Raw genomic sequence first — 27,211 nt, forward strand, 5'->3', positions numbered from 1 at the left:
TATTGCTACTATTTCCGGCATTGCAGCCCCTACTGAAACTGGAGAAAGCAGTCTGCTTTCTCTATGAGCTTGCTAACTCCCAAGCCTTTCTACATGTGAGAAAAGCCAGGTTCTTCCCTTGTCTCTGGAGGATTTTCTCTGTAATCCAGGCAAAGCTGCAGTTTTTCAACAATAGCTGTTCTCCACCCCATGGCCCTCCTCACAAGTCCGCAGCTCACTGCAAAAGCCAAGAGGTGATCTGCGGGAGTTTGGCCAGAGTGATTTTGTTCCATTGCCATTTTGAGCCTGTGCCACGGAGCAGCTGAGCAAAATGCAGCTCATCCCACCTTAAGGCTGTATGAGTAATCCTATAGCAACAATAAACAAACACAGTGAGGAAATTCCCCTTTGTTGAGAAACTTTGCTGAAAGCAGAACGGGAAACCACTAAAGGGGAGTATATAGCTCTCTAAAAATTAATTTTAACCCATTGGCAAGTATTTACTAGTCTCCTCTGTGTGCTATAGTGGGAATTGCATAGATGCCTCTCTCCTAGATCATGGACCTCAAATGAGAGGAAGTTGATAATTTCTTTCAGCTGCATTACTGATGCAGTTTCTAATAGCCAATCATGGTTTGTAGTTATATGTTTCTTCTGAGAGTACAAAGTTGTTAACAGATGGAGCTCTTTGACTGGATTCTGGTTTTCTGTCAGGCTTCAGTTTGTCACCCCAAAATAGCTGAGCATCAGCCAAAGGAGCATCATACCTGTCACAGGATCCTCCATCCATTTCCTTCTAAATATTACTGTAGTAACCAGATCCACATGCTCTTGACTCAGGATACTGATAGGCTATGCTTTCTGTAGTTTTTTTACCCTTCAGAGATCATGAATTGATCTTTCTGTCTATCTGTCTCAGCCACATACATCCCTGATGCCACCTTTCTCAGGAACTGGTCTTTGAGGGATTCTTAAAAGTAACCAGACAGCTGAATAATCTCTCCTACATAAAAGAGGGTAAACTTGAATTTCCTCAGATATTTTATCCTCTCTCTTGGTAAGAATTGATATGAGCACTTAAAGATACTTTTTTACACCTTCTAAATGTTTCCTGTAGTTATAAATTTGAGCAGATGGTAGTCCTCTTATTTTACCCTGGTTGACAAAGGCAGCAGCCTTGGTCTCCTGCATCCAGGAAGGGATGCTGATCCCACCTTGGAAAGGGCCAAAGCCAGCCCAATCCAAGAGAAGCAAAGACTCTTTACGTACTTGGCGAGTGCTGGCAGGGGGCAGGGGCAGGGCTGGCAGAAGGTGGGAACTCCTCTGACGACGTCACCAATGAAGCCGTCCGGACATTGCTCACAGTGCTCTCCTGTCGTGTTTCTCTGGCAGTCCTTTGGTGGAAAGACAGAGAGTGGTGAAAGTTAAACAGAGGTGCTGACTAATTCAGAACAAAATCATTTAACTGATGACCCAGCCAAGTAGAATAGGGACTAATGCCAGACCCTAACCCTCCAAGGCATTGACAGCCAAACCAGCTAGCACTGCTGCAAATAAAAATGCTATAAATGGTTACACTGGCCAGCCAGTGAGTGTTGGCAAGGTGTGGTACAGGACAAAACAGGCATATGTGCCTGCTGGGTGCTGGAGCAGAAGCAGCACTGCCTGGAGTCAGAGATGTCAGAAACACTCAGGTGTAGCTCTTAGCCTTGTTTAGAATTGCATGTGCCAGCAGGAAAAGAAATCCCTTTTACTGGCACAAAACAAAATGAAAAATATCTCATGGTAAATCTTATCAACAGATGTCAGCCTAGATACAGGTTTCAGTGAGTCTGCTTCTTGGATGTGATAACTGGAAAAGAACATTGGGGAGATCTGTCTCTAAACGGTGGCTAATATACCACTGGCTCTGATGTTTTTCTCCTGTGATGAAAAGCGCTACAACATGAAGGGATGTGTTATCACTACATCTTGTTCTCAGGCTTAAAGGAGCTGCACTTAATAGAAGGAAGAAGCAGGAGGTCCACTTAATGGAGGGAAAAAGCAGGAGTGTTCTGTAAGTGTCCTTTCTACAAAATATGGAGCAACTGTGCAAAATGTCACTCATTTTATAGGCAAGTTTCGTCTCCATGGTTTAATGTTTGTGAGGAAATTTGCTTCCTCATGAAGCGACAAATCAGCCACTACCTGATATTTCTGGGGATCAGTGGAAGTAAATCAAGTTGTGGTAATCCATACAGAATATTTGTTTCAACATATTTCCTGATGCTAGCTACAAAATTGTGTCTCTCGTATAATATTTTCAATCTTAAAAAAAGTCAAGGTCTCCTGTAAACAATTCTGAATAGATTTTTTAAGTTCTGCAAGCCTGAGTAAGCATTGTTATTGCTTTTGGTTTGCAAATGGACACTCCTAGATGCCACAGGTTTTGTGCGCTTCCCCCACAGCACATGGTGAGGTGGTGGGTGACTGATACAGAGTGGGTTATATAAAATTACAAAGTTGGTAATTAAGCTGAATGCAGGCCACCCAAATCCTGCAATGCAAGACCTGGGGGGCACTGATTTGAAAAGGTTCTTCTGTGCACAGAAGGTAAGAAAATTCTCCAACTGGCTGCCAGAAGGATGCAGTATTTGCAGGGCAAAAAGGAATTTTGTAGAGAAATACATGGGGGACAGATTCATAAATGGGTGTTAAAAGAACTCAGGAGATATGTACCTTTAACCAACCCTATTACAGCAATTGTGGATGCTGCTGGAGTACAAAGCAGGGACTTCAGAAAGGGGCCAAGGTAGGTGCTGTCCCCAAACAGCAACTCCCATTGCCACCACTAGACACCCGATATGGGCCACAGAGATCTTCATCTGAGCCCTGCAGGGGACCTCCTGTGCTATGTTCAGAGTTGGAGCAGATGCTAGGAAATTACCATGGTGCCCCAGTTTATTCTCCAGCAATCATTTAATCCCGTTACAGAAGTCGTTGTCAGCAGCGGGATGAAGCTGGCAGTCCCTGGAAGAACAGGGAAGCTGGGTGTGGGATTTCAGGAGTGAGGGAGCTCCCCAGCATGGGGCAAGGGGCACCTTGGCCTCTCTGTGGTCAGAGCTTCTGTAGCAGCATCAGGCTGAGGGTGGGTGAGCTCAGCTTACCAATATTTTGTCTGAGCCAGTCCCTACAGATTTGAAACTCACTTTCTACTCCAAACATGGTGTGCTCTTCGGAAAAAAGTGTATGAGGAAAGAGGAATGCAATTGTGGAAGATGTTTCAATGAAAACAAATAGTCAAGTTTCATTTCCACAGGCGTTGCTAGATCAGTTTTCCATCCAAGTCTTGTAACTTTGACTTAATGGTAGAATTTTGCCCAGGACACCCTTGTGAAAACAACTGATTTTTTTGAGCCAACTATCTTCCTTATTTGTATCCCATTAAAACTCTCTAGTTAGGACTCACTAGTTTAGCCCAGATCTTTTTTATTCTAGAAGACTTTCTTTGTCTTGCTGCATGCTTTATAGTCCTAGAGAATGCGTTGTGGAAGTTATTTGTTTCTACAAGGCTGTGATTTGGCCAGAGAAGTCTACAGCAAGTAGAATAAGATAAGGAAAGGAAAAGAAAAAGTAAATTTCTTTTTCTATGCATCTTTAAACAGATTAGACAACAATATTTGTAGAGCTAAATGTGGCTCTTCACAGTAATATTTCCCATAAAGGAGAGAGTATTTACGAATACAGAAAACTGGAAGTTTATTTTAAGTAAAAGGCTCTAAAATGAGAGAATACAGAAATCTTGGCTAGGAGGAAGAGGTGAACAAGGAATGAAAATTAGTGAGAGCAGTGAAATTGAGAGCAAATGAGGGCAGAGTGGGAGGCAGGCGATGGGGAGATGTCCAGATCTCGTACTCCTCTCTGGCAAGAGTGCACCAACTCTGAGGCACACGGCATGAGCCAGAAGGCACTGTAAGGCCAAGACGGTTTTAAAAATAGTTTGCAGTTGTCATTATTCCATGAAAAAGTGATGTTAATGTACCACAAGAGAGGGTTGAGAGTGTGGGCACTGAGCGCTTGAAGAGAAAGAGCTATCCTGTGTCTGCAGCACTGGTGGAGGCCTCAGTTGGGCGGCATCCGGTTGTAGACTTTATGGTGCTCTTCGTTTGTGCTCTGAGTCATTCACTTCACCTCTCATCCTCAGCTTTCCAAACCACATGGGTGTTATCAGAATAAATCTGTTACTGGTTTCCAAAGCTTGGATAAAATTGTGATGAACAGAGCAGGGCAGCAAATGTTGCTCCTTAACTCGGCAGAGCTTTTCATCCTCCAGACTGGAGGGAAGTGCTGAAAGGCTCTTTTACCCCAAAGGCCCTGTTAGCCGAGTGCTTGAGGCACTTTATAGTTTTTCTCTGGTTAGTGATTATGTAAAAGTAGCTTTATCTTATTTAACATTTCAGATCTCCCGTGAGTATTTAGAATCATATTTTTACAGTGATAAAAATATGTCCTTTTTTTTTTAATGTTCCATTAGCTTGCCTCTCCAGTGAAACAGCTGAATGCCATAAGCCTGGGAGACATATCTGAAGGAAGGGAGTATACCCTCCCTTCAACTCATGGGTGATACTCAACTTGGTAGTTTAAGAAAAGTGTTTTGCTTCTAAAGAGATTGTTTTCAAAAGAGATATAATGAGGAAGAAAAAATGTAATTCCATTTACGGTGGTTTTTGTGAAATTGGATTTTAAAGACGTGCTTCCCTGTACGAGTGGTTCATTAAAGTGTTCTCACAAAATTGTAGAAATATGTTTACTTATATTGGTGTCTACTTTCTCAAATAAAGAAACTCAGTATATAGTTTTTGTTTTGGTTTCCTCTGAAAAACAAACCAAAAAAATGAAGTAAAAATCTCTAGAAAATGAAATGTATCTTAGGACACCAAACACTGAAGTTCAGCAGAAATTGCTGCTTGTCTTTGTACAGAACAGAATGACACATGGTAAAGGTCACAAAGACAGTTACAACCATGCAGTTAGAAGTATCACAACTAGGCTTTATTTTCCTCTTCTTTTTGTAAAGTCTTTCAAATAATACTAATTCTATGTTCATTTCTTTCCGTATGCCCATGTTAATACAACCTTTATTTTCATAAAGCAAAAGTCAAGGCAGAGCTCTCCCTTCCTCACTTTGGCTTCAGAGAAAGTAATCCAATATAATAATAGCCTGGCTTTTAAAAGCTTCTATATAAGGCTACAGCATATAGTCATTCATCCATCAGTACACCAGCAGCAGCTTGTCAGCTGAGAGCGTGTCTGGAGTGTATGTTCCTGTGTTAGAAAATGCTTTAGCTGATCCGACTGCTCTCATCGAGTACCATGAGTCAGGGTGAGCATTTCTAGCTGGCCTTTACTGTAACTACCTATATTTTACACACAGGAAAAGCATATGAAAAGGTGTTATGGGGGAGTGACCTGGGAATGATTGTCAGCACTGAGCCTCTGCACCATTTGCTTAGAAAGTAAAGCTGGAACCACTGTTCTGAAACCATATAGAGCACTTCATGGGGTGCAGTTCTGCTCAGTAAATCATAAAACCACAGAACTGTTTAGGTTGAAAAAGATCTTTAATATCACTGAGTCCAGCGATTAACCTAACAATGCCAGGTCCACCACTAAACCATGTCCCTAAACACCACATCTACACGTCTTTTAAATACCTCAAGGGATGGCAAGTTAGCCACTTCCCTGGGCAGCTTGTTCCAATGCTTGACAACCCTTTCAGTAAAGAAATTGTTCTTAATATCCAGCCTACACCTCCTCTGGCACAACTTGAGGCCATTTCCTTTTGTCCTATGGCTTGTTACTTGGGAGAAGAGACAGAACCCCACCTTGATACAGCCTCCTTTTAGGTAGTTGTAGAAAGTGATGAGGTCTCCCCGGAGCCTCCTTTCCTGCAGGCTGAACAATGCCAGCTCCCTCAGCTATTCCTCGTAAGACTTGTTCTATAGACACTTCACCAGCTTCGTTATCCTTCTTTGGACACGCTCCAGCACCTTGATATCCTTCTTGTAGTGAGGGGCCCCAAACTGAACACAGCATTTGAGGTGTGGCCTCACCAGTGCCGAGTATGTGGGGACAATCACTTACGCATAAATAATAATGAAAAGTTTGTTGATCCTTTTCAGGTACTAGGAAAGTTTCCCAGCACAAGACAAACATACTTTTCTGTAAATGAATACAACTGAAACTCTCAGAGGTGGGAATCCACCCCGCCTTAACGTAGGAAACTGAACTCAAGAGAGAAAAATACCTAAGGGTCTTCAAAGGCACCAGATTCATTAAATGTGCCATTCAGGCTGTTTTAGGGAAATGATCTTATCAGTTGGCTAACATTTAATTCACTTTAGGCAGGCCGGATCTCCTGCATAGAAATTACCAGAAGACTTTTTTTTTCTGCGTACCATCTAAAGACAGACAGGACCTAGCACAGAGTGGTGCAGTGCACCCGTGTGAGGCAGATAATGCTGGATGGTAGGGAGGCTTTCCAGGGGCAACCAGAAGTTACTACTCAGCCTGACTTCTGGTGAAGTTAATAAAACAAAAATACCCAAAGCAAATTCCAGGATCTTAAATATTATATGTGAAATCTGAAATTGTCCTCAAACTCTGGTTATGATTTCTGTGTTTGGATTACTTTGCAGCTGCAAATAGTCATTGTTACAGTATAGCAAGAACTGTTGAGTTTTGATTTTGCTTTTTTTCTTCCTTATTTCTTGTTCTTCTGAGAGATACCATTATAACAACTGTTAATGCAGAAAGACTGCACAAGGCTAAATGTATTATGTAGGTAGAGAGCTGCAAGCGGTTTACATTGCTGTGCAGTCTGTATTTATTGCTCAGCCAGTGAAGGTTGGCCTGAGGTAGAATATCTGTAGATTTAGACTTTCCCAAATTTGGGAAATGTCCTTATATCTAAGGTTACAGAACTGCATAGCATTGCCCATGCCAGCACACTAGAATTCACTGCTGTCCCAAAACAATAATAGTAAAAAGAGTACTTCAGCATGACTTGAAAGCCAGGAGATGTACTTGTTTTATCTTTTATATCTCAGAGTTTTATGATTTCAAGCCTTGTCTCTCCAGCCACTGTGGATGAGATGCACTGTTAGTTTTCAGAATTTCTTATGGAAGAAGGAGATAAGGCGTTAAAAGGAAACACTAAGTATTGCGCAACTTTTACTGAAGTAAAGACAACTGCCAACCTTAAATAATGCTAATAGCAACAATAGTCCTTGATCCATTTTGGGTCAACATATGCCCTCTATGTCAAAGTTTTGGTTTGTAGAACTTGTCCTGTATTAATGAGTGAAGTGGGAGCCGATGACCTGCCAAAACCACCTGGTCCTCTACTTTCTCAGTCCATCACCTAGCAGTGGAGCAAGCAGGAGAGCAAAGGCAGCCCTTCCTTGCAGTCTTGGCCTGACTTTCTCCTGACTTCCCACCTGCCTCTTACAGAGGCCGTGCAGGGAACAGAAACCAAGTGGTCGCATGTTGGGGATCACTGTTGCAAGTTTACAGTAGTAAACCAGTTAGGACCACAAATATTAAGTTTAAATATAGCTAAAAGGGAGGGAACTATCTGTATTTGAGAAAACGAATCTGTTAACACTAATGCTTTTGACAACTACTGCGTACTAAAACACTCTGGAGAAGGGCTGCATTTCACTACTAGACTATTGTAGTTCTGATTAGCTTTACAAACATCAATCACTCAGGTCGCTCTAGATAAATGTAGTCCATCTTTACAGAAAGCAACAGTGAGCTGTAAGCTGAAAGGCTAAAGCCAGAAGTACCTAATAAGCTGTAGAGTTTTGCTAGTTCCTTGCTCCTTTCTACTCATGCTTGATGGATGATTGTAGATCCATTGGCGATTCTCCAGACCTGCCTTGGCAATCATGTGGAACATATTATCCTCTTGGGCAGAACTGCCAAATCTGTTCCAACCTTTCCACTGAGCTGTGAACCCAAATGCTTAAAGACAAATCACTTAACACGACAATACGCTCTGTTGTAAAAAATTCCATAAAAGGCTGGAAAGGATGCCAGTGAATTTATCCTCTCCACTGTTATTATCCTTAGGTTTTTCTTCTTTCCAAAAGGTCTTATTTATTTATTTATTTATTTATTAGTAATCTTTGTGTGGCTTATAGATATACTGATCAAATATACAGGACTGAGATGATAACAAAATACTTAGAGATTTTTAGGTAGACATCAACAAATTTACCCTTCTCATTTTTCTGCAGTGCTCCCTCCAGAGTTACTTTTTCTGCTCTATGTGTTTTCATGTGTTTATGAAGTTCTAACCTCAATTAACAGTAGAAACCTCAGAAAAGACACTTGTAATTCAGCCCAGGAAAAATTTGTCTGGATATCTAGCTTTGTAATTTTAAAATCCTTTCAATCTTTCAATCCATTTTACTGTTTATCTTGACTCATTGTCATAATATCTTGAAGTCACCTCAAGGGACTCCCTTCCCTAGTGTATGCAAATAATATTTTTAGTATGATAAATCCCTGCATGTTTTACTACTTGCATGTGCTATGAGAGCTCATTGCTTTAGACAAGCTGTTTCACCTTCGTATGCCACTCATTTCAGAGTTGATCATCACGGCTGATCTGACATTCTACTCAGCTGTCAAGTCATTTGAAGCTCACTCCCATGCCTAAATTTTCAAATGTTGAACCCTCAGTGGAAGTGCTGTAAAGGAATAACTCAGCTGTAGGTTGCCAGTAGCAAAGGGTCTGGAGGATAGTGAAGAGGGGTAAAAGATTCGCTCTATATCTTCTGAGCAGCAAAACCTGATGGGCTTTATGCAGGAGAAACGTACATCACTGTCTGCAGACTGGCACCTGCAGCTGTTACAGTTTCACCCAGTTAACACCACCTAATTGTCAAAATCACCTAAATTCCAAAATCAAAAGCTAGAGGGGCCTACAAGTGACGTTTTTGTTCCTTCTCTTAGCTAGGATTGAGAAAGTTTTGTTAAAAGTCTGAAATTTAAAATTGGTACAAATAATTGATGTTTCTTCCTCTACCGGACTTACATGCATCACCAGATAATGTCTGTGAACTGAAGCATTATTTGACATCTCTATTGTATTATATCATAAATGGAGCTTACACTGTTCTGGCTGCTCTGCTTCTAACACTTGAGTGATTTTCTATACTAACAAAATGGACTGAGTAGCTCTTCAGTTTTAATCACAGGACCATGTGAGTGATCTCTGCACCAGTTTTATGTAGACATCTATGCAAGAAAGGCTCTGTCTGCAATAATTTCTTCTGTCTGGTTACCTAATGAGATGATTGTTGGTTCATTGATTGTGCCATTCAATAAGCTTTTAGAGACTTGTGGATTTGATTTACACTCTATGAATAAACTGAGAGAAGTTTTGAAACAAATCCCTAAGATAGATATTTATGTCAGCAGAAATTAAAGGTGTACTTTGCCCCAAGGCATTGTTAATAGGGGTTTAATTTTATTTGATTTCAAATTCAGGGCAGAGGCCAATGAAAATTTCATTAATTTGTGTGCTGTGGGAACTACATTTGCCAAATTAATTTGGGGGATTTGCATAATATGACGGTCTTAGAACACTGTATGGAGTCTGACCCTTATATTTCGTCCTTTTTGAATTAGAGTGGTTTTTTTCATTTTCATACTGCCTTGTTCAATTATTCAGTTCTTACAGATTAGTTATTACTTAAACTAAAAAAAAATCTACCAACTGATAAGTGTTATTATTACTTTGATGATGTTTTCTCTCATTGATAGCATAGTTAACACTAAAAATTATTTTTTTTTTGTTCATGTTTAAATTATGCTGTTTTGTGAATAAACATGCAGACACAGAAACTTTTAATTTTAGGGAACATCAGGTCTTCTAAAGATCTGCTAAGGACATTCCATAATATCTGTGACTCATGATCAGGGTAACATATGGTGCCACTGGAAAGTCTGTAAGTGATAAAACTTTAGAACACTGTTGCATCTCAGAAATAGCAGGTATATACTGATAGAAATGGAAGATGACAAAATTAATGATATGGAATAAATACAGAATCTGGGATAAATACAGAATCTCTTTGTTTTCAACGGCCTATTAAAAATGAACTGAATGCATAGAATCTTTTGTTTTTACTATCAGGTGGTTACCACTGCAATAAAAAAGTAATTTGTCTAAAAATTTGAGGACAGAGAAAAGAGTGAGCTCTCCATGCCATGTGGTCCTATCTCTTCACAGAAACTCCTAGCCATATGGGTACCTAGTCCTTTCTGCCCCAGAATGATTTGATCAGATCTCTTCCCCTACTTCACTCTTATTTCACTTAAGCCTTTCTGCTGTTCTTTATTCAGAAATAAATGGCCTGAACTTAATGGCTCCTTAAGTCATGCAAATAAGCCATTCAATACTAAACTGGGGTTTAGTTCTTAGTTTTCTTCCTTACTACCTGTCTGGTTTCAAAAGCTTTTTATCCTGGACAAAAGGAAATTGGGAATGCACATAAACTTTCAGATTATTTCCTGCTGCTACAGTAAGTTTTTTTTGTTTGTCTCCCCACCTTGACATTGGCCTTATTTTTGTAGAAAAGAAGAAACAAGTCTTCTGTTGTGTTTGTAAAGTGAGCATATAATCACTTCTCTACCTCATATATTCTCCTTCAGAAACTCTCTGGTGACAAGGGTCATCAGAAGCAGGTATTTGTCAAGCTCTCTTTCTTGTTGCCAAATCTTCCATTGGAAATTTCCTCTTGGCATCATCACTCGACGTTAAGGGGACAATCATCCCATGAGCAAAAGCTTTATGCATGTGAAAGAGAGTAGCTGAGAATGTCTGGTGGTGTAAACCCACTTTAAAAAATGTAGTATTAAAACACTAATCCAATATGTGATCTGCAGAAACCAACCAATCCTAAGCATGCTGCAGTGGCGAAGCCATTGAGGTTGTTCTTGGGCTGAACAGCTGCACTGTCTTCTTCCCACATAAATTAAAAAGCAGTAGGAATTATGCCATGGAACATGGCTTTATGTGTCTGTGGGCTTTATGTGTCTGTATAACTGAAAACTTCATATAGGCAGCAACAATGCAAAGTATGTGAACATTATCAGGCCACTTTATGAAAAGACAAACCGAGGGCAAAGGTTTATGACTTGTCAAAAGTAACACATGGCCGAGCAAGGAGCAATGGGATCTACTCCTGCTTCACAAGCCTGTAAAGAGTACACTAGTGCTTAGCTCTTGCTATGTGGTTTAGATACATATCACTGTTAACCTACATATTTTTATAAGTGTACTACTTCTCCTATTGCTCACTAGTAATTGGGGTTATTTTTACTCCACTGATTTTTGCTCTGGAGCTACAAGTGATTAACTACTAATACTCACAGCTTTCTATATGAGCTGACACTGAGTGAGACTGAACATGTGGGAAATTGTAATACTACCTTGGAGTTCAACACGCTTCTCCCATGGTGTATTATTTCAATCTCCTCATGCTGTTCTTTCATAGCAGGAGGCTGCCATACAGCAGAATCACTATGGATAACACATGTATATAGACTCAGATCACTCACCATTGTAAATTGTTTATACGATATATAGCACTGTATTCATAAAGGGAAGAATGAAATGTGTTTGGATTTATACATTTTTTTTTCTCCAGAGGTATACAAAACTCTTTCCATGTTTCTAATGAACTAAAAGTTTTCCACAGCATACTGACTCTCACAGATACTGCAAGCAGGAAGTGTTTTGAACCTGCAGAGATATTTTAAGTAAGTGAGAATTAAATCTGCCCAAGATAATCTTAATGTATTGATCTTGGCCCTACTTATGATTGCTTTTCAGCAAAAAAAGCTCCTGTGGTACCAACACTACTTTTATTGTGTATTGAAATTGAGAATCAGTAATAATAGAAGAGCCAGACCATGGTTTCTTGGGTTTGCCTGGGAAATATTTCCTTCATATGAAGCCTCATGCAAGAGTGAAAGAACGTGAAAGAGTTCATGTTATTATAAAATTAAAAAAAAAAGATACAGGAATTCCTTACCACACAGATTCCAGATCCATCAAGGCATCTGTTTGCATTACCATTACAGTTGCAAGGAGAGCATTTTCCTGAGCTGGCACGGTAAAATCCTTCTTGGCACCCCTGCAATGAAAAAATAAAAATAAAGTATTTCCTATGGATACGTATTTGGAGAGTTAGGTTTGGCGGAGAGGTGGGGGAAAGCAAGAATTACAACTGTCAGGTCTCCGCAGAACGTATTGCACAACCCCATCGTAATAGACCACACACACACTGCTGAACTTGAGTTTGTTTTTTCACTCCCTGCTCTGGTGCTTGCTTTTTTGCCTTCCAGTATTTAACCTATCAGCGTTCCTGCCTGTGTCCTGCCCCTGGCCAGCTGCGGGTGGCTGCCTGCAGGTGAGGATCTGGTAGATTCTTACTGTGTTTTGTACAAGAGGATCAGTCAACAAGAAAGGATGATCCTTTATCAGTAAAGAAGGTGTATCTATAGAAAAGGAATAGCTTTTACTTAAAAAAGATAATTTTTAGAAATTTTACTTTGTATCAAAGCTTTGATGAACTTTGGATGAAGAGCCTAGAGGAGACAGAAGCCTGTCTGTGAAGATCAGTGCCCTTCTGAATGAAAGCTGTCTGGCTGCTGTGAGAGGCAGCTAACAAAGCAGGGCTGACTGGCTGGCTGGCTGTGAGGCTGGTGAGATGTGCCAGCAATAACCTGTTGTCATTCCAGGAAGTAATCAGGCCCTGGGAGATGTGACAGTTAGTTCTTCAACCATTCTTCATGTGACATAATAAATAAATGGGGGAGAATGCATGAAAGGTAAATTTTTCTTGTTATTTCTTAAATGTGTGGCTGTGCCTGGTGTATATAATTTGGTACTTTTTATAGCTTACCAAAGCTTACCAAAGTTAAACAGAATATTGCAAATATTTAAATCACCTTCTTCTACATACTAATGAGAGCAATACTGTAAGGAAACAGAAGTACAAACAAAGCTATTAAGATGCTCTTCTAAGACTGGAAAATAAAATGAAAGAGGACAGTTTTTGTTTGATATGTTATGTCTATTTTCTTCTCCACTGAGGAACTTCTACCTCTGTTACTCAGGCAGCACCTGCTCAGCCTGCACAGTCTCACTGTGGCACATATAATAGGTTAGACCCCTGTACACTCGTGAGTTTGTGGATCCTAAGTCTCCTACCCTTGCCTAACGCTTGCAATGTTGTTGCAGAGCTGTTGTGAAGGCCCTAGCATGTCGTTTAGATCTCCAGAAAGCATTTACCACACCCTATTTCTGCCAGCATTTACAAACACTGTCCCTGAGGTGGCTGCCAGAGCTTGAGATATGCTGGGCTCTCCTGGAATATATTTTGTGGCTGCCTCTACAGCTCTGGAGGTCACTTACCCTTGCAAATAGTGAGAGAAGTGGGAAGTTCAAATGAGTAAGAAGGGTATGATCCTTCTTTCGTTTGAGGCTTCTTATTATATTGTACTGAACCAATTACTACTAGACTTCTTTTGTTTCTTCTTACTCATTTTTCTAGGTTGTCCTGAAGTAAAGGATCATTTGTTTTCTGCCCTGAGGTAACCATCACTTCCCCTGCCCACTGTAAGCTGTGACAGGAACAGCAAGTCTACAGTATCCAATGGAACACCAAGCAACAAAAACTAGACGGTGGGTAGTATTATTAAATAGTTCTGCTGGTGGCTGTGGCAAATTAACCCTGTCAGAGTGCTATAGCTGTACTACTTCTGGAACCTGAACTTGTATGTCTGCACGGTGCTGTAGTTGTAGCTTGGAGCTCAGGGTAGCAAAGGTCAGCAATCATGAGATTCCTCGGTGTGTTGGCTTCCACTCTCAAGGGTGGGTAGATACTTCTATCCAGCCAGATAAACTGCTTGCTTAGAAAAGAATGCATCTAATGAGATGACTAACAACAAGCTTTAAAAATGAGGTTTACAAATGAATCATTAATCCAATTTTATCCCAGAAAGCTCTGAAAAGCTGAGATGAACATAAATGGAAAACTCAGTTGCCTTTACCATTCTTACACACAATATTTTATCTGGTTTGCTTTGGAAACACTTTCTTAGATAATAGCTCCTAGGAGGAAAAGTCTTCATACCATAGCCACTTTGGGACAGCAGAAATACAATCTATTTGTACTGCTTGTTTCTTTCAGTTCTTTAGTCTTAACATAGAGCTGTAGGACTGGCTCCCCCCAGACTAAGAATTTCAGCTGAATGATTACACCACACACTGTGGAAGGCAGACAGTTAGTTTCTAAATTAAAAACAGATTCTTATCCCAGTGTCTGTCTTGGCAATACTTCTCTCCACCCATACAGATCTAAGGCATGTTATATTCTCTGATGCCCATCAACTGGTGGGTGGTCCTAGCTTGGTTTTGCAGGTCTAAGCAGAATCATTTTTTTACTTACGATGGTGAATATGTACAACATAAATGTATGAGTGTGTGTAAAGTTGTCTATACAAATCCTTCAGTCAGCTGTAGAGATCATCTCCTTTATGCTTCAATGAAGGGTATGCCTGCATTGCAGCCATGAGTGAGCTACTCCACTCACCCAGCAACAGTTTTTCCCCATCTTATTCAATTCATCACAAAAACTTGGAAGGTACTGATGCTCACTATTTTAATATAGAATTTTAAACCAAGGGGTGCATCTATTTAAAACAGACATGAGGTACTAACGATAAATGCTATGAGGGAAATGGAGATAAGGGGAAAATGGGATCCAGATAATTTCCATGTGTTCAGAAGTTTTCTCAGGCATTCTCAATTTTTGTGATATATTTTTTGTTGCTCCTTGCCCTACTAGTGATAATGGAGTGATTGGATAGCTCTTCCAAGTTGTGAGCCAACATCATATTTATAAAAAGTATCAGAATGTTGAGCTAATTGAGGGATTAAAATAGTCAAATGTTCTAGGAGCACAAAATAATTGCACACAAAGCACAAACAGGTCTACAACAAAATGGAAGTACCCTCCCTGAAAAATCATTATGTAGGCAACTGAGTGAGGAACATTTCCTTCCCTGTCTGTTTCAGAATGCTGAAGACAATTAGTAGGCCAAAATGCTAAGTCTGCGTTAGCAATTATGTCTTCACAATTATTAGCTTTTTTTTTGCCCAAGGGACAATGTTTGTTCCAGTTCAAGCTGAAAAGTCCAATCTAATGTGGATCTTGCTGAGATCTTGAAAATATTTTACACCCATGGTGCATTTATTTTTCCCCCCCTTGCATCTGGATTTAATTATTACAACTCTTAAAAACAAGAACCAGCTGCAGTGCTGAATGCTGTGGGGCCTGTAGACATATTCCATTTCTTCAGACCCTTCTACTGGTATGAGCACAAGATGGAGCAGAAGACGGAAGACAAGCCACGTACACGGGGTATGAGTTTACTCCCACATTATAATCAAGCAGTTCCACCAATTTCATTGCAGCTGCTCCCAAACTATGTCCATGTAGCAGAGGGCAGAATCAGGTGCGTGTTCCTTCCATCCTGCCAGCTCTCAGTAGTGGTTGCAGCCGTGCTGGGTTAGGTATGTTTGCTGTGACCCTGCCTCTTCTGGCTTGCTTTGCCCAGAAGAAGAATGCTGTGGTGGTAATATGCACAGTGTGTCCTCTGTGGTTACATCTGCATCAGCCAACTGAAAAAGGGCAAGGCACTTCCATACTGGCTGGCGGTTTGTTTTCTCCCTTGATTTTGCTCTTTGACAGACAGTGATTTTCCTGACAACGTCCAGGCACAGCTCAGAGCATGGCATCTGTTAAGATGTGTTCCCACAAGACGGTCTGTATGGGACTGCTTTTTTCTGGGCAAACATGGAGAGAGCTTCAACACGTGGACATGGGCTGTGTTATGCTACTTGACTAAGAGGTCCCCACACTGCTTTATTCAGTAATTCAGATGTAGCCATTGGCTCTCTCATCTAATGGTAAGAAAACATGGCATGTTTCTTTAGTCAGTGTTGGAACTTTTGACTTTTCTGTGAGTGTATAAACACACAAAGGGTCTCCTTCTTCCACAATAACAGGCTCCCTTGGATTCACACCAGTGTTTGTTATTTCCAGAGTTTTCTCTTGTGGATTCAGGGTTAAATGCTCTACATTAAGTAATTTTAGCTTTTGTTATATTCATTATATTCATGCCTACCAGTCTTGGTCCATAAATCTCATTACATTTAATACAAAACAAACCCAGAAGAAAAAGATGGTGCTTGGCTCCAGAACCATTGTAAAAGGGAGACAGCTGGTACACTTAGGGAACTGAATCTGAAAAAAATGGTGCTTGTACTAGCAGTCACAGCACATTATCTGCCAAGTCACTGCTAAGTTTAGTGCCAGCTGGGACTTGGTTGTAGCTGGCCAGCAGCGTTATGCTATTTGCTGCCAGAAATAGAGTCAAAAGGTGTGCTTCCTTCTAGATCTGAGAAGGTTCCCCAGCGGGCTGTGTGGATGTTTAGGCATGGGAGCAAATATCAAACTTTATGGTATGACTTAGCAGATTCTCACTTCAAAATTCTGTTCAGGATAGAAAAAGTGAATGCACCCTGGGCACAGTTGTATCCTACAAATTCATGGGCTTGTGATGAAGTTGAAATTAACTTAATTAACCTAATATCCTAAATCTACCTGTAAAAATACAAAGAAGTTCTACCCTGTGCCATAAACACCTACATGTTGTGTAGAAGGGTGATTTTTAATGCCAAGAGGCAAAAGTGTCTCTGGCAGCCTCTACACATTACTTCTTCTTATATCAAGAGGTAGAGAAATGGCTGTAGCATAATTTAGGGTATGCTACCCAAGTCATACTGGCTCTATTAGCCTTCAATGGAAGAGAATTAAATTAATTCTCACTACCTGTCATCTGGTGATTGTTAAGAACACACGTAGATAGTTACCTCTAGCTAAACTGACATACCACAGCTTGTTCACCTGTTTTATACTGATGATGTAGCAAGTTCATTGGACATGTATTTTAATTTTGAAAATATTTTTATGCATTCAAGTTCATATTTTTCTGCAGCCTGATCTGTTCTGTAAAGGTGGTAAAAATATTGTCAGAAGAAATATACTTAAGAGAGTCTTAGTCTGACAACTGTAAAGTCTGGTGTGATAGGCTACCTCTCAAATGAAGTATCTGTGGAGAATTGTGACACATATTGTGAATTATTTTCATATTAATATTTATCAGTTGATGTCGATTGATCAACAGTTTCAGAACTGTGGGACCCTGTCTCACAGAGTCAAAGAAAAGAAGTGAACAAAACAATCTCTACTTGAATATTATCAAGCTTCACCTCAGAGGCCAGGGAAAAGAAAATAAAAAAAGTTGCCCCTCTGTCTGATATGACAGGTGCCATATCAGCCATAAATGCCTAGCAAAGCAGGACACATGAGTAAATAATGCCCAAGTTTTTAACATGTTAATGAAAACAATCAGACAAATTTAGCCTCAGTCGCCTGAGGCCCCAGAAGAAGTCAGGATAAAGAAGGAGTTTGCTTTGGTTGATGAGGACTGGGTTAGGGATCAGTCAGGCAATCTGAACATCTGTATGTCCATGGGCCCTGATGGGATGCATCCGTGGGTGCTGAGGGAGCTGGCAGAAGTCATTGCTAGGCCACTCTCCATCATCTTTGGTAAGTTGTGGACAGCAGGAGAGGTGCCTGAGGACTGGAGGAAAGCAAATGTCACTCCAGTCCTGATGACCTGTATAACTACAGACCAGTCAGCCTCACCTCCACCCTTGGAAAGTTCTTCCCTGATGGCACAACTTATCCTTAGCACTGTCTCTAGGCATATCAAGGAAGTCATGTTTGACCAACCTGATAGCCTTCTATGAAGAGGTAACCAGGTGGATAGATGATGACAGTGCAGTGGACATGGTTTATCTGGGTTTCAGTATAGCATCTGACACCGTCTCCCACAGTATCCTCATAGCTAAACTGAGGAAATGTGGTCTGGATGACTGAGTAATGAGGTGGGCTGTAAACTGGTTGAAGGAAAGAAGTCAGAGAGTTGTGGCCAGTGGGGACGAGTCTAGTTGGAGGCCTGTGTCTAGTGGGTCCCTCAGGGGTCTGGAGTACTGGGGTCAGTGCTGTTCAATATATTCATCGATGACCTGGATAAGGTATTAGAGAGCACAATCAGCAAGTTTGTTGATGACACGGAACTGGGAGGAGTGGTTGACACACCAGAAGGCTGTGCTGCCATTCAGGGAGTCATAGACAGGCTGTAGAGCTGGGCAGGGAGAAATCTTATGAAGTTCAACAAGGGGAAGTGTTGGGTTTTGCACTTGGGAAAGAACAACCCCAGATACCGGGTTGGGGACTGATGTGTTGAAGGGCAGTGTAGGGCAAAGGGACGGGGATCCTGAGGGTCAGCAGGATGACCATGACAGCAAGGTGCTCTTGTGGACAAGAAGGCCAGTGGCATCCTGGGGTGTATTAGAAGCCTGTGGCTAGTAGGTCCTCCTGCCCCTCTACTCTGCCCTGGGGAGGCCACATCTGGAATATTGTGTCCAGTTCTGGGGCCCTCAGCCCCAGAGGGACAGGGAACTGCTTGAGAGAGTCCAGCGCAGAGCCACAAAGATGATGAAGGGAGTGGAACATCTCCCTTATGAGGAAAGACTGAAGGAGCTGGGTCTCTTTAGCTTGGAGAAGAGGAGGCTGAGGGGTGACCTCATTAATGTTTATAAATATGTCAAAGATGAGTGACAGGAGGACAGATCCAGGCTCTTTTCAGTGGTGTCCAATGATAGGACAAGGGGAAATGGATAGAAACTGGAACGAAGGAGGTTCCACAAAAACATTAGGAAGAACTTTTTCCCTGTGAGGGTGACAGAGCACTGGCACAGGCTGCCCAGGGAGGGTGTGGAGTCTCCTTCTCTGGAGACGTTCAAAATCCACCTGGACGCATTCCTGTGTGACCTACTGTAGGTGATCCTGCTCTGGCTGTGGCGCTAGACTAGATGATCTTTCAGGATTCTTTCTAACCACTAACATTCCGTGATTCTGGAATTCTTTGATTCTGTGAGTGGAGCAGTGGCCTCTTCCCTTCTTGACAGTTTACCATCAAGGTTTACTGTTCTTCTGAAAGGAATGGTTTAGCTAAACAGAAGTTTAGACTCAACATAATATTATACCCCTGAAACTCTACATCTTTTGCTATATAGGGGTGAACGAATACTCTAAACTTCCTCCACCTGTTTTAAAATTTGTGGATCAAAAAGAGAGACCAATATGCTGGAAATAAATGCCACTGCCTTGGAAACAACAGCCCTCTGCTCCTTGGGGATCTTTCCAAATCCAACCCAAACATGCTTGCTTTTGTTTATTTTTTTTCATGTGAGCAGTATTTGGAAGTGGCAGCCACAGTTCTGAGGCCTTTTTGAAGATTGTTTGCTTAGGCCAACTTAAGATAAATAGCCTACTGACCTCCCTACAAATAAAGATATTTTCCTGTTTGAATACGTCCTAGCACTTTCATTTACGCAATTATTTATTAAGAATAGGAACATTAGAGAAACACATTTGAGAAAGCAGTCCTCTACTGTATGTTTGATACTATTCCAATTTCTCTGGTCTCCTCAGAATAGGTAGAACTCTTTTCCGAAAAGATTCCTGGTCTTTTTCACTTACAATAGGGTGTTCATGTTCATCAGTACTCAATCCCCAGCCAAGCACTTACAGAAAGCACACCAAATTTTCAACATTCAGCAGGTCCCACCTGACACATATATGTCAGCCGTGGAGACAGTCCCAGGCTGAACCTCAGAGGACCTCTGTACCCCAGGTGCAATGCTGTGTTGACACAGCTGTGGCCATGTGAGTGCTGGGGCATCCTGGCCAGCAGCCTCCACAGCTGGGAGTCGGGACTGCCTGTGTAGGAAGCCCAAACCACAGCAGGCTGGGAGTCATCACTGTGGAGACATCCACATGGGAAGAAGCCAGCTAGACACTCTTCGTATGGTTTAACTTCTTCTCTACTAAAATGCATCTAAATTAGGTCCACTGTGTCTGTTGCTCTCTGCTGACTGTGAAGCGGGACTCGGAGTGCCAGCTCAGGTGTTGGTGCCCGTACTGCATACGAAGTCTGGGGAGATGAAACATATTGCACGTGCCAGATGTGCTGTGCTGCATAGAAGCGTCCAGGTTATGACTGCTATAACATAGATTTGGCCAAACTGCTGGACACCTTGCACCTTTGGAGAAGTGCAAGGCCTCTTGACAGTTGTTCCACCAGTCAGTATATTCAGGGAGGGACAGTGAGTGTGTCTAAAGGAAATCTTGGTGTCTGGCAGGCCTAGGTGATTCTCTTTCTACATTAGAGTTAGGTTCCTTCTGGCCAGTTCAGAACATGATCATGGGATGTTTGCCTTTGTCCAGATAGTGTCTCCTCTGATATTTACAGATAGTTCTGTAACGGAGGCGTATTACATCACTCTGCACTGGTGCCCTATTCCTCAATGAATGCTTATGCATTCGAAAACCTGCAAACAGAACCTTTTCAGCCTGTCTTTGAGATACCTTTTTTTTTCCTTTGTGAGGCAGAAAACATACTAGCACCTTTAGCAAAGTTATAAATCTTAGGAGCAGTTTTAAAATACTGCTGGATATTTACTATCCAGAAATCAATTTTATTGCTGCTAGTAGCTCAGTCCTGCTTCAGCTTGATGTCTTTGGACAGCATAGGACATATTTAGGAAAGAAATCTATAACAAATTATTGTTAAGACTTTGTATTTTCATCCAAACTAGTTAATGCTCACTGTGGTGACTTTAGTTCTAATATATGCCTGTGAGATACACGATTATCCTGTTTTACAGAGAGCAAGACTGATCTCTGCCATCCTGTTAGGGCTGCCATGTTCATTCCTGGCTCAAGTTTGGGTAAGCACCATAGATACAGTTGAGAAGGGCTCTGATGATTTGAGTGACTTTGACAGTCTCCAGAGCTGGTGACTGCAGCAAAACTCCCCAAATAACTTTGCAGCAAAGCTCTAGTGCAGAAAGGAGCATGACCCCATTCTAAGGACATCTTCTGCTTCTCTTTAAAAGATACACTTTTTTGTTTCTACACTAAAAATACTGCTTTGCCAAATTGGAGTGTAAATAAGTAAGGTGTTTGACTCCATGGACATCCTAGCTTAAAACCATTCTGGAGAGGCACAAATTGCATGGCTTATCGTGCTTGGAAATCATTAATTACAAAACAATCTTCTTTACCTTGGACAGATATACGAGTCTACTTATGGTGTTTCATTCATCAGAAAAGTACTGAGGGCACCAACATGACTTCTACATCTGTTTCTCAACTCAGGACATAACTGACTTTCAGTGTGTTTAAACATAGTCTTATAAAGTCCAGACTGCCTGTTGTAGACTGAAGGACTCTTGACCATTTCTTGTTCCCTGGGAGCAAAGTAACAGATGTTTCAAATTCCTCAGGTCAAAGATGTATTATTCATAAGCATAGACACAAAGATTGAGTTCTTCTTTAATCTTCTGGTAAACTTTATGAAAACAAAAAGATCTGTGATGACACTGTGCCCCACTGTTGTGACCTTCCTGCCTTTGGTGACCTGAAGAAGAAATCCCTTTCCATTTGTTGCCAAAACATAACCCCCCGCAGATGTACAGTACTCACTGTGTGCAACTGCAGCTCAGCACCAGACTATGCTGCTCATAGTGTGTGAGCATACTCAGCTACCATGTATTTTACTAACCACAGAAAAGGTGCTTAACTACTAGGGGCTAAATTCTGGCTCAAGGGTTCAGGGTGTGCAATATTTAGGAGTATTTTTTGATTGCAGGGGTTCACAAAAGCATGTGTGTGTACATGGGGATTTACAAGGGCTAAATGCAGGGAAAGACTATAGTTATATTTGCTCCACCAGGAGCCCAGCCCAGAGGACTGGATAAACTCACACGTTCACTAGAAAACCTGTGAAAAACATCTAATTCATAGGGTCAGCAGACAGGAAAACCCTCATGCATTTCCTCCTTTTTGAATAAGTAGGCATCTGCACTGGGCCCATCAGGAATCAGGTTTACCAGACTGATAGAACATTTATTAATTAATGCTCTTGTTTGAATGGTCTACATGGATATGCTGTTAAGTTATGGAAATGGAGCCCTATTTCTGACACGGGATGAACTGCCAAGAGCTTTTATCCCCATCTCACATCTTATCTATTCAATGTTCTGCTCATCTAGGCAGTGTATGACACTCTGGTGTACTTCACACCTAGACCTTTCCACTTTTGTAGGTGAGGAACTCACTGGTGCTATCTCACCAGCTTTTGCTGGAAACACTTTTGTACCAAATACCCATTAAGTAAGAAACCCTGTTAAGTAAGTGTTGAGATGAATTTAAATGATAAGGTTAGAACTCTGCTGTCTCCAGGAGACAGTACACATTTTACAGGTACATGTAAGATATGTGACCAGTGTGCGTCAGCAAGTAATCTGCCTTTACTCTCTGGCCTAACTAACCATGCAAGACTGTCTTGCCACGCTTTGTAACTAGGAGATAGCAAATCGCTGAACCAGGCATCATACATTGCCAGATGCCTTTGTGTGACCGGACTCCTGATTCCTGTTTTCCGAAAGGGTAGGGGTGTCGATGATAACTGCATGAAAACAATACTTTTAATATTATTTGCTACTTTGAATATTCTTTGGCATTTTTCCTTTTCTTTCTAGCTTTTATCTTCATCTGTTCCACACATGAATACTAAACTGTTCACAAGGTCACCAGCAATGTGTAATCAAGAAATGAAGAGCAAAGCTCTGCATTTTTTCTCATAATACCTACTATGAGAGAAGCTCAAGAGGGTGGTATCTGCCTCTGAACAGCTGAAATAGTTGAGATAACAGATGGTTGTATTTAAACACTTTGATTTTTGTTACTCCTTCAACCTGCCAAAACAATCCATCTCTACATTTAATCTAACTATGGTAGGCCACAAAGGATCAGATGATCTGATGGATCCTATGTGAACTGTATGATTTAGGGTAAAATTTATCTAATTAAATTCTCTCTGCTTTGTTTTGTTCTGACTTTTTTTACGCAGAGGAGAGGAAATATTTCTAGAATGTGCCCTTGGGCTTTTTATACACAAGTATTTGACGACAGCTCTGGTATTGTCCTAACAACCATTCATATCCTGACATTTTTAAACATCATTTGTTTACCAATTTCTTCTAGTTCTTGTGTCCCCCAAATCTGGATGGATCTGAATTTGCCAGAGGAGAAAGAACAATCATATGGATAAAGGATTGTGCATTTATGATTTCTTCAAAAGCATGGTGAACACCTGTATAGAATCGTAGAATCATTAAGGTTGGAAAAGGCTTCTACAACCATCAAGTCAACAATCAGCCTGACACCACCATGACCCCTACATCATGTCCTGAAGTGCCATATCTACATGGTTTTTGAACACCTTCAGGAATGTTGACTCCACCACTTCCCTGGGCAGCCTGTTCCAATGCTTCACTATTCTTTCGGTAAATAAATGTTTTCTAATATCCAGTATAAAGCTCCCCTGGCACAACTCGAGCCCATTTCCTGTTGTCCTATTGCTAGTAACTTGCAAGAAGAGACAGACACCCACCGCACTACAACTTGTTTTCCAGTAGCTGTAGAGAGCGATGACATCTCCCTTGAGTGTCTTCTTGTCCAGACTATACAACCCCAGCTCCCTCAGCTGCTCGTCATAGGACATGCTCTCCAGCTCCCTCATCAGCTTTGTTGCCCTTGTCTGGACTCGCTTGAGCACCTCAGTGTCTTTCTGGTACTGCAGTGCCCAAAACTGAACACAGTACTTAAGCTGTGGCCTCACCAGTGCCGAGTACAGGAGCATGATCACTTCCCTACTCCTGCTGGACACGCTGTTTTTGATACAGACCAGGATGCCATTGGCCTTCTTGGCCACCTGGGCACACTGCTGGCTCATGTTCAGCTGCTTGTCCACCAGCATAATGAGGGGTTTGCTGCAGATAGAATATTCCATTTATATATAGTGAGGCATTGATTAAACCCATGGCTCCTCAGTTTGTATTTATAGCACACTTTGACTCTGGTTTTTATTTATAGGTTACCTTTTAGTCTTGTCTATATTACATGTCTCTCTTGTTGGCAACAAGGCTTGAATGTAATTTAAACAGTCTTACAGTAAATACCAACCAGATGAGATGGTTGTTCATTGGTCCTTCTTGGGGGAGGCCTCTGTACTTCTCTTGGGCTCTTTCTATTAATGGAGCATCTGAATGCTATGTTGATGGGTTGTAGATATCCACCTGTCTCCACTGGCTCCCACAACCCTTCCTGTTCTCTACTCCTAATCGTGTCCTCCCTGTCCTGCTTTTCATTTTTCCTGCTACTCCACTTTGACTGTCACTGCACTTGGTTCTAGTCACTCACTCCATGACACACCTTTCGCATCTAATCTACTAATATCTTCATGGCAATAATTTCATTATTAACATAAGGAAAAATGTTCCTTCTCACTGCACAGATGATAAACTCATCACCTTCTTTCTGTACATGAGCTCCTCTGTCCCTATGTTCATAAGTATATTGGGACTCAAGAAAACACATTCTTTTGCTGATGTCATGTGTGGCAAAGAACATTACTCTTCCACTCAATTTCTCTGTCTGTAAAACAGAATAGTGACCACAGTCACTTAGAATCACAGACTCACGGAATGGTAGATGTTGGAAGGGACTTTTGCAAGTCATCTGGTCTAATCCACCTGCTCAAGCAGGGCCACCTAGAGCTGCTTTTTTGGAACTGTGTCCAGAAGTACCAATGTAATCCACAGCAGTGACACAAGTCAACAACTTCATGTCTTCGAAGAGAACTAGTCAGAACCACTAGCAACATCCCCACACAGGCAGACATTTCTAGCAGTCATGATTTGCTTGTTTCAGATGCCTGTACTGACTATAAAGCCGTTGCCAGACCCAAGACTTCCAGTCTTTTTAATCCAAACCTAAAAGACCTTTTTTTTGGTTTCCAGCTAAAAATTCGTGCTTTAAAACCATTTGCATATTTACACAACACTGCTTGGCGTTGTGCTGTCCTTCCCACTTTTTTCTCCATCCTTTCTATGGGACAGATTCTTGTATTTAAGGGCAACTTTTATAAGTGATCTGTGATGTTTTAGTGCCAAATCATACCGGATGTATGAAAAGGATTAGTCAAAGGGGTTAGGGAGAATTACATTTCAGAGTTAATATTTCACATGAAAGGTTGAAACAAACTTTGTAGGAGAGCTTTTAAGATGATATTTAAGAAAGTCTATTTTCTTCAATTCATAAGAGGAAGGAAATACAAATATTGAAAAGTCTATTTGATATAGTTGTTTTTGTTAAAATATCTTTCTGAGCATTTGTTTTTGTTAAAATATCTTTCAGCGCATTTGTTTTTGTTAGATACAATGATTAAAACATTTTCCTCGTCTTGAAAAAACAAATGAAGAGCTGGAGATCTTACTGAAGTTATAATCAACATTAGCTCTGCTGATCACGTCCCCTTTTAACCTGCCCTGTTCATTTCTCTTAGTTTGCTACACATATCTTCCTAGACCTGGTCTTGGCTATGGAGGAAGCTGTGAGCTCTTCCAACCACTGAGTTAAACTATAACTAATAGCTGTTATACTTTATCTTAAGCTATCATTTGAAGAAATAAATGGATTTCAAATTCCCAGACCTTGAGTAATAGCAAGTTCAAGACTGTCTCTGTACTTGAGTCTATAAATCCCTATGAAGTGACATTTCAGTGGGATCTTTGTCTTTCTCTGGAAAATGAGCCTCTCAGAAGTTAATAACTGACATGTTGGCCAGACAAGCTCTACCATCAGTCATAATAAAGAGAGATGGAGAGAAGTCCTGCTCTACACCATGAGATACTCCACAACACACAGACAAAAGCAGACATCTGCTCTGCAATGTTATTTCTTCTCCATTGATTTTTGTTAAATTTATCTGAGCTTTGAAACATCACAAACCTAGAGAATTGAAAACAAACAAGCTTATTCACCAGCTTCCCTTTAGGCCTCCAAGCTCTATTTATAGTTTCTATAAGCCTTCGTTACCTCTGGTCTACAGTATCAAATTCTTCTGAACTATAAAGGTCACATTCTAACTATTATTACTGAAGAAATTAATTAAGTGGGTGACATCATAGCTAGACAGTTAATTACCCCATTTAGTAGGACGCTACAGCTGTTAGAGAAGTGTCTGCATGCAAAAACCTCACTTTACAGTATTTACCATCTCAAGGGCAGAAACTTCATGCAAATTAGTAATTTGCAATTTCAAATTTATTTTTAATATTTTAATCATTTCTGAGAGCAACACATTTTTTAGCTTAATCTCCAAATCCATATTCATGATTGTTTTATAATAAGCACCCTGGTGTAGTACATTAAATTCTAGTATTGTTTTCTTAAATTTCTGATGTTATTAACTGTGAAATATTTACTTTCAGTGCTCCACTGGTGTTGTAAATTAGGAATTAACCAGAAGTTGGTAAAGAGTTTTGGGTACAATGCTAGTAATCTTTTTTTAGCCACTTGTCTTGACAGGTATCTCAGTTCTAATTGCATTTAATGAGATTACAAACTAAAGCATTATGTGAATTACACAATAATAAGCTTTCTGATTTGTTATTTAGCTTGCAAATGTAAAAGCGTATTCTTTCTTGCTGCAGTAGTCACTCCGTGAAAACCTCCAATCCTGTTGCATATCCTTATTCAATTCAATGAAAATTAAAGCCTCATTGAGTGCATTTGCCATAGATCTGGGAGAATTAATATAATAATGAGATTTTCTAGTTAAATAGTATGAAATGCTCTTTAAAGCTGTAGTGATGTATTTTTGTGAAGCTCAGTAATTGGAATTTTCAAATATAAAAAAAATTATGAAGCAGTCATATTAGTTTTGAATCTGTATTTTTTTTCAGTAAATGAGCTGTTGAATGAGTGATGAAACAAATGAAGCATTATTTTCTGTTACTAGTGGACTTTCTGTCATTCGCTGTATGTATATCACAATATTGTCCCTTTTTTTCTGCATCCCCAGTCGTGCTCCCACATGAGATCACAGGACTACGACTGGT

At 40.7% G+C, this 27,211-nt stretch overlaps 1 protein-coding gene across 1 annotated transcript in view; it reads right to left on the reverse strand.

The window, feature by feature from the left end:
* Positions 1–1,248: 1,248 nt before the first annotated feature.
* The window catches only part of LOC104271816 (laminin subunit alpha-4-like), a gene marked incomplete at its 3' end in the record, with an annotated part of 34,747 nt that continues 8,784 nt past the window's right edge, over positions 1,249–27,211 (reverse strand). The window contains exons 2-3 of the mRNA XM_009866611.1: positions 12,072–12,173; positions 1,249–1,373 (exon numbers count right to left, since the gene is read on the reverse strand). Of these exons, the coding sequence (XP_009864913.1) occupies positions 1,249–1,373; positions 12,072–12,173 (227 nt within the window). The remainder of the gene's footprint in view (positions 1,374–12,071; positions 12,174–27,211) is intronic.

The sequence above is a fragment of the Apaloderma vittatum genome, unplaced genomic scaffold, assembly GCF_000703405.1.
Source record: "Apaloderma vittatum isolate BGI_N311 unplaced genomic scaffold, ASM70340v1 scaffold5813, whole genome shotgun sequence".
NCBI classification, from domain to species: Eukaryota; Metazoa; Chordata; class Aves; order Trogoniformes; family Trogonidae; genus Apaloderma; species Apaloderma vittatum.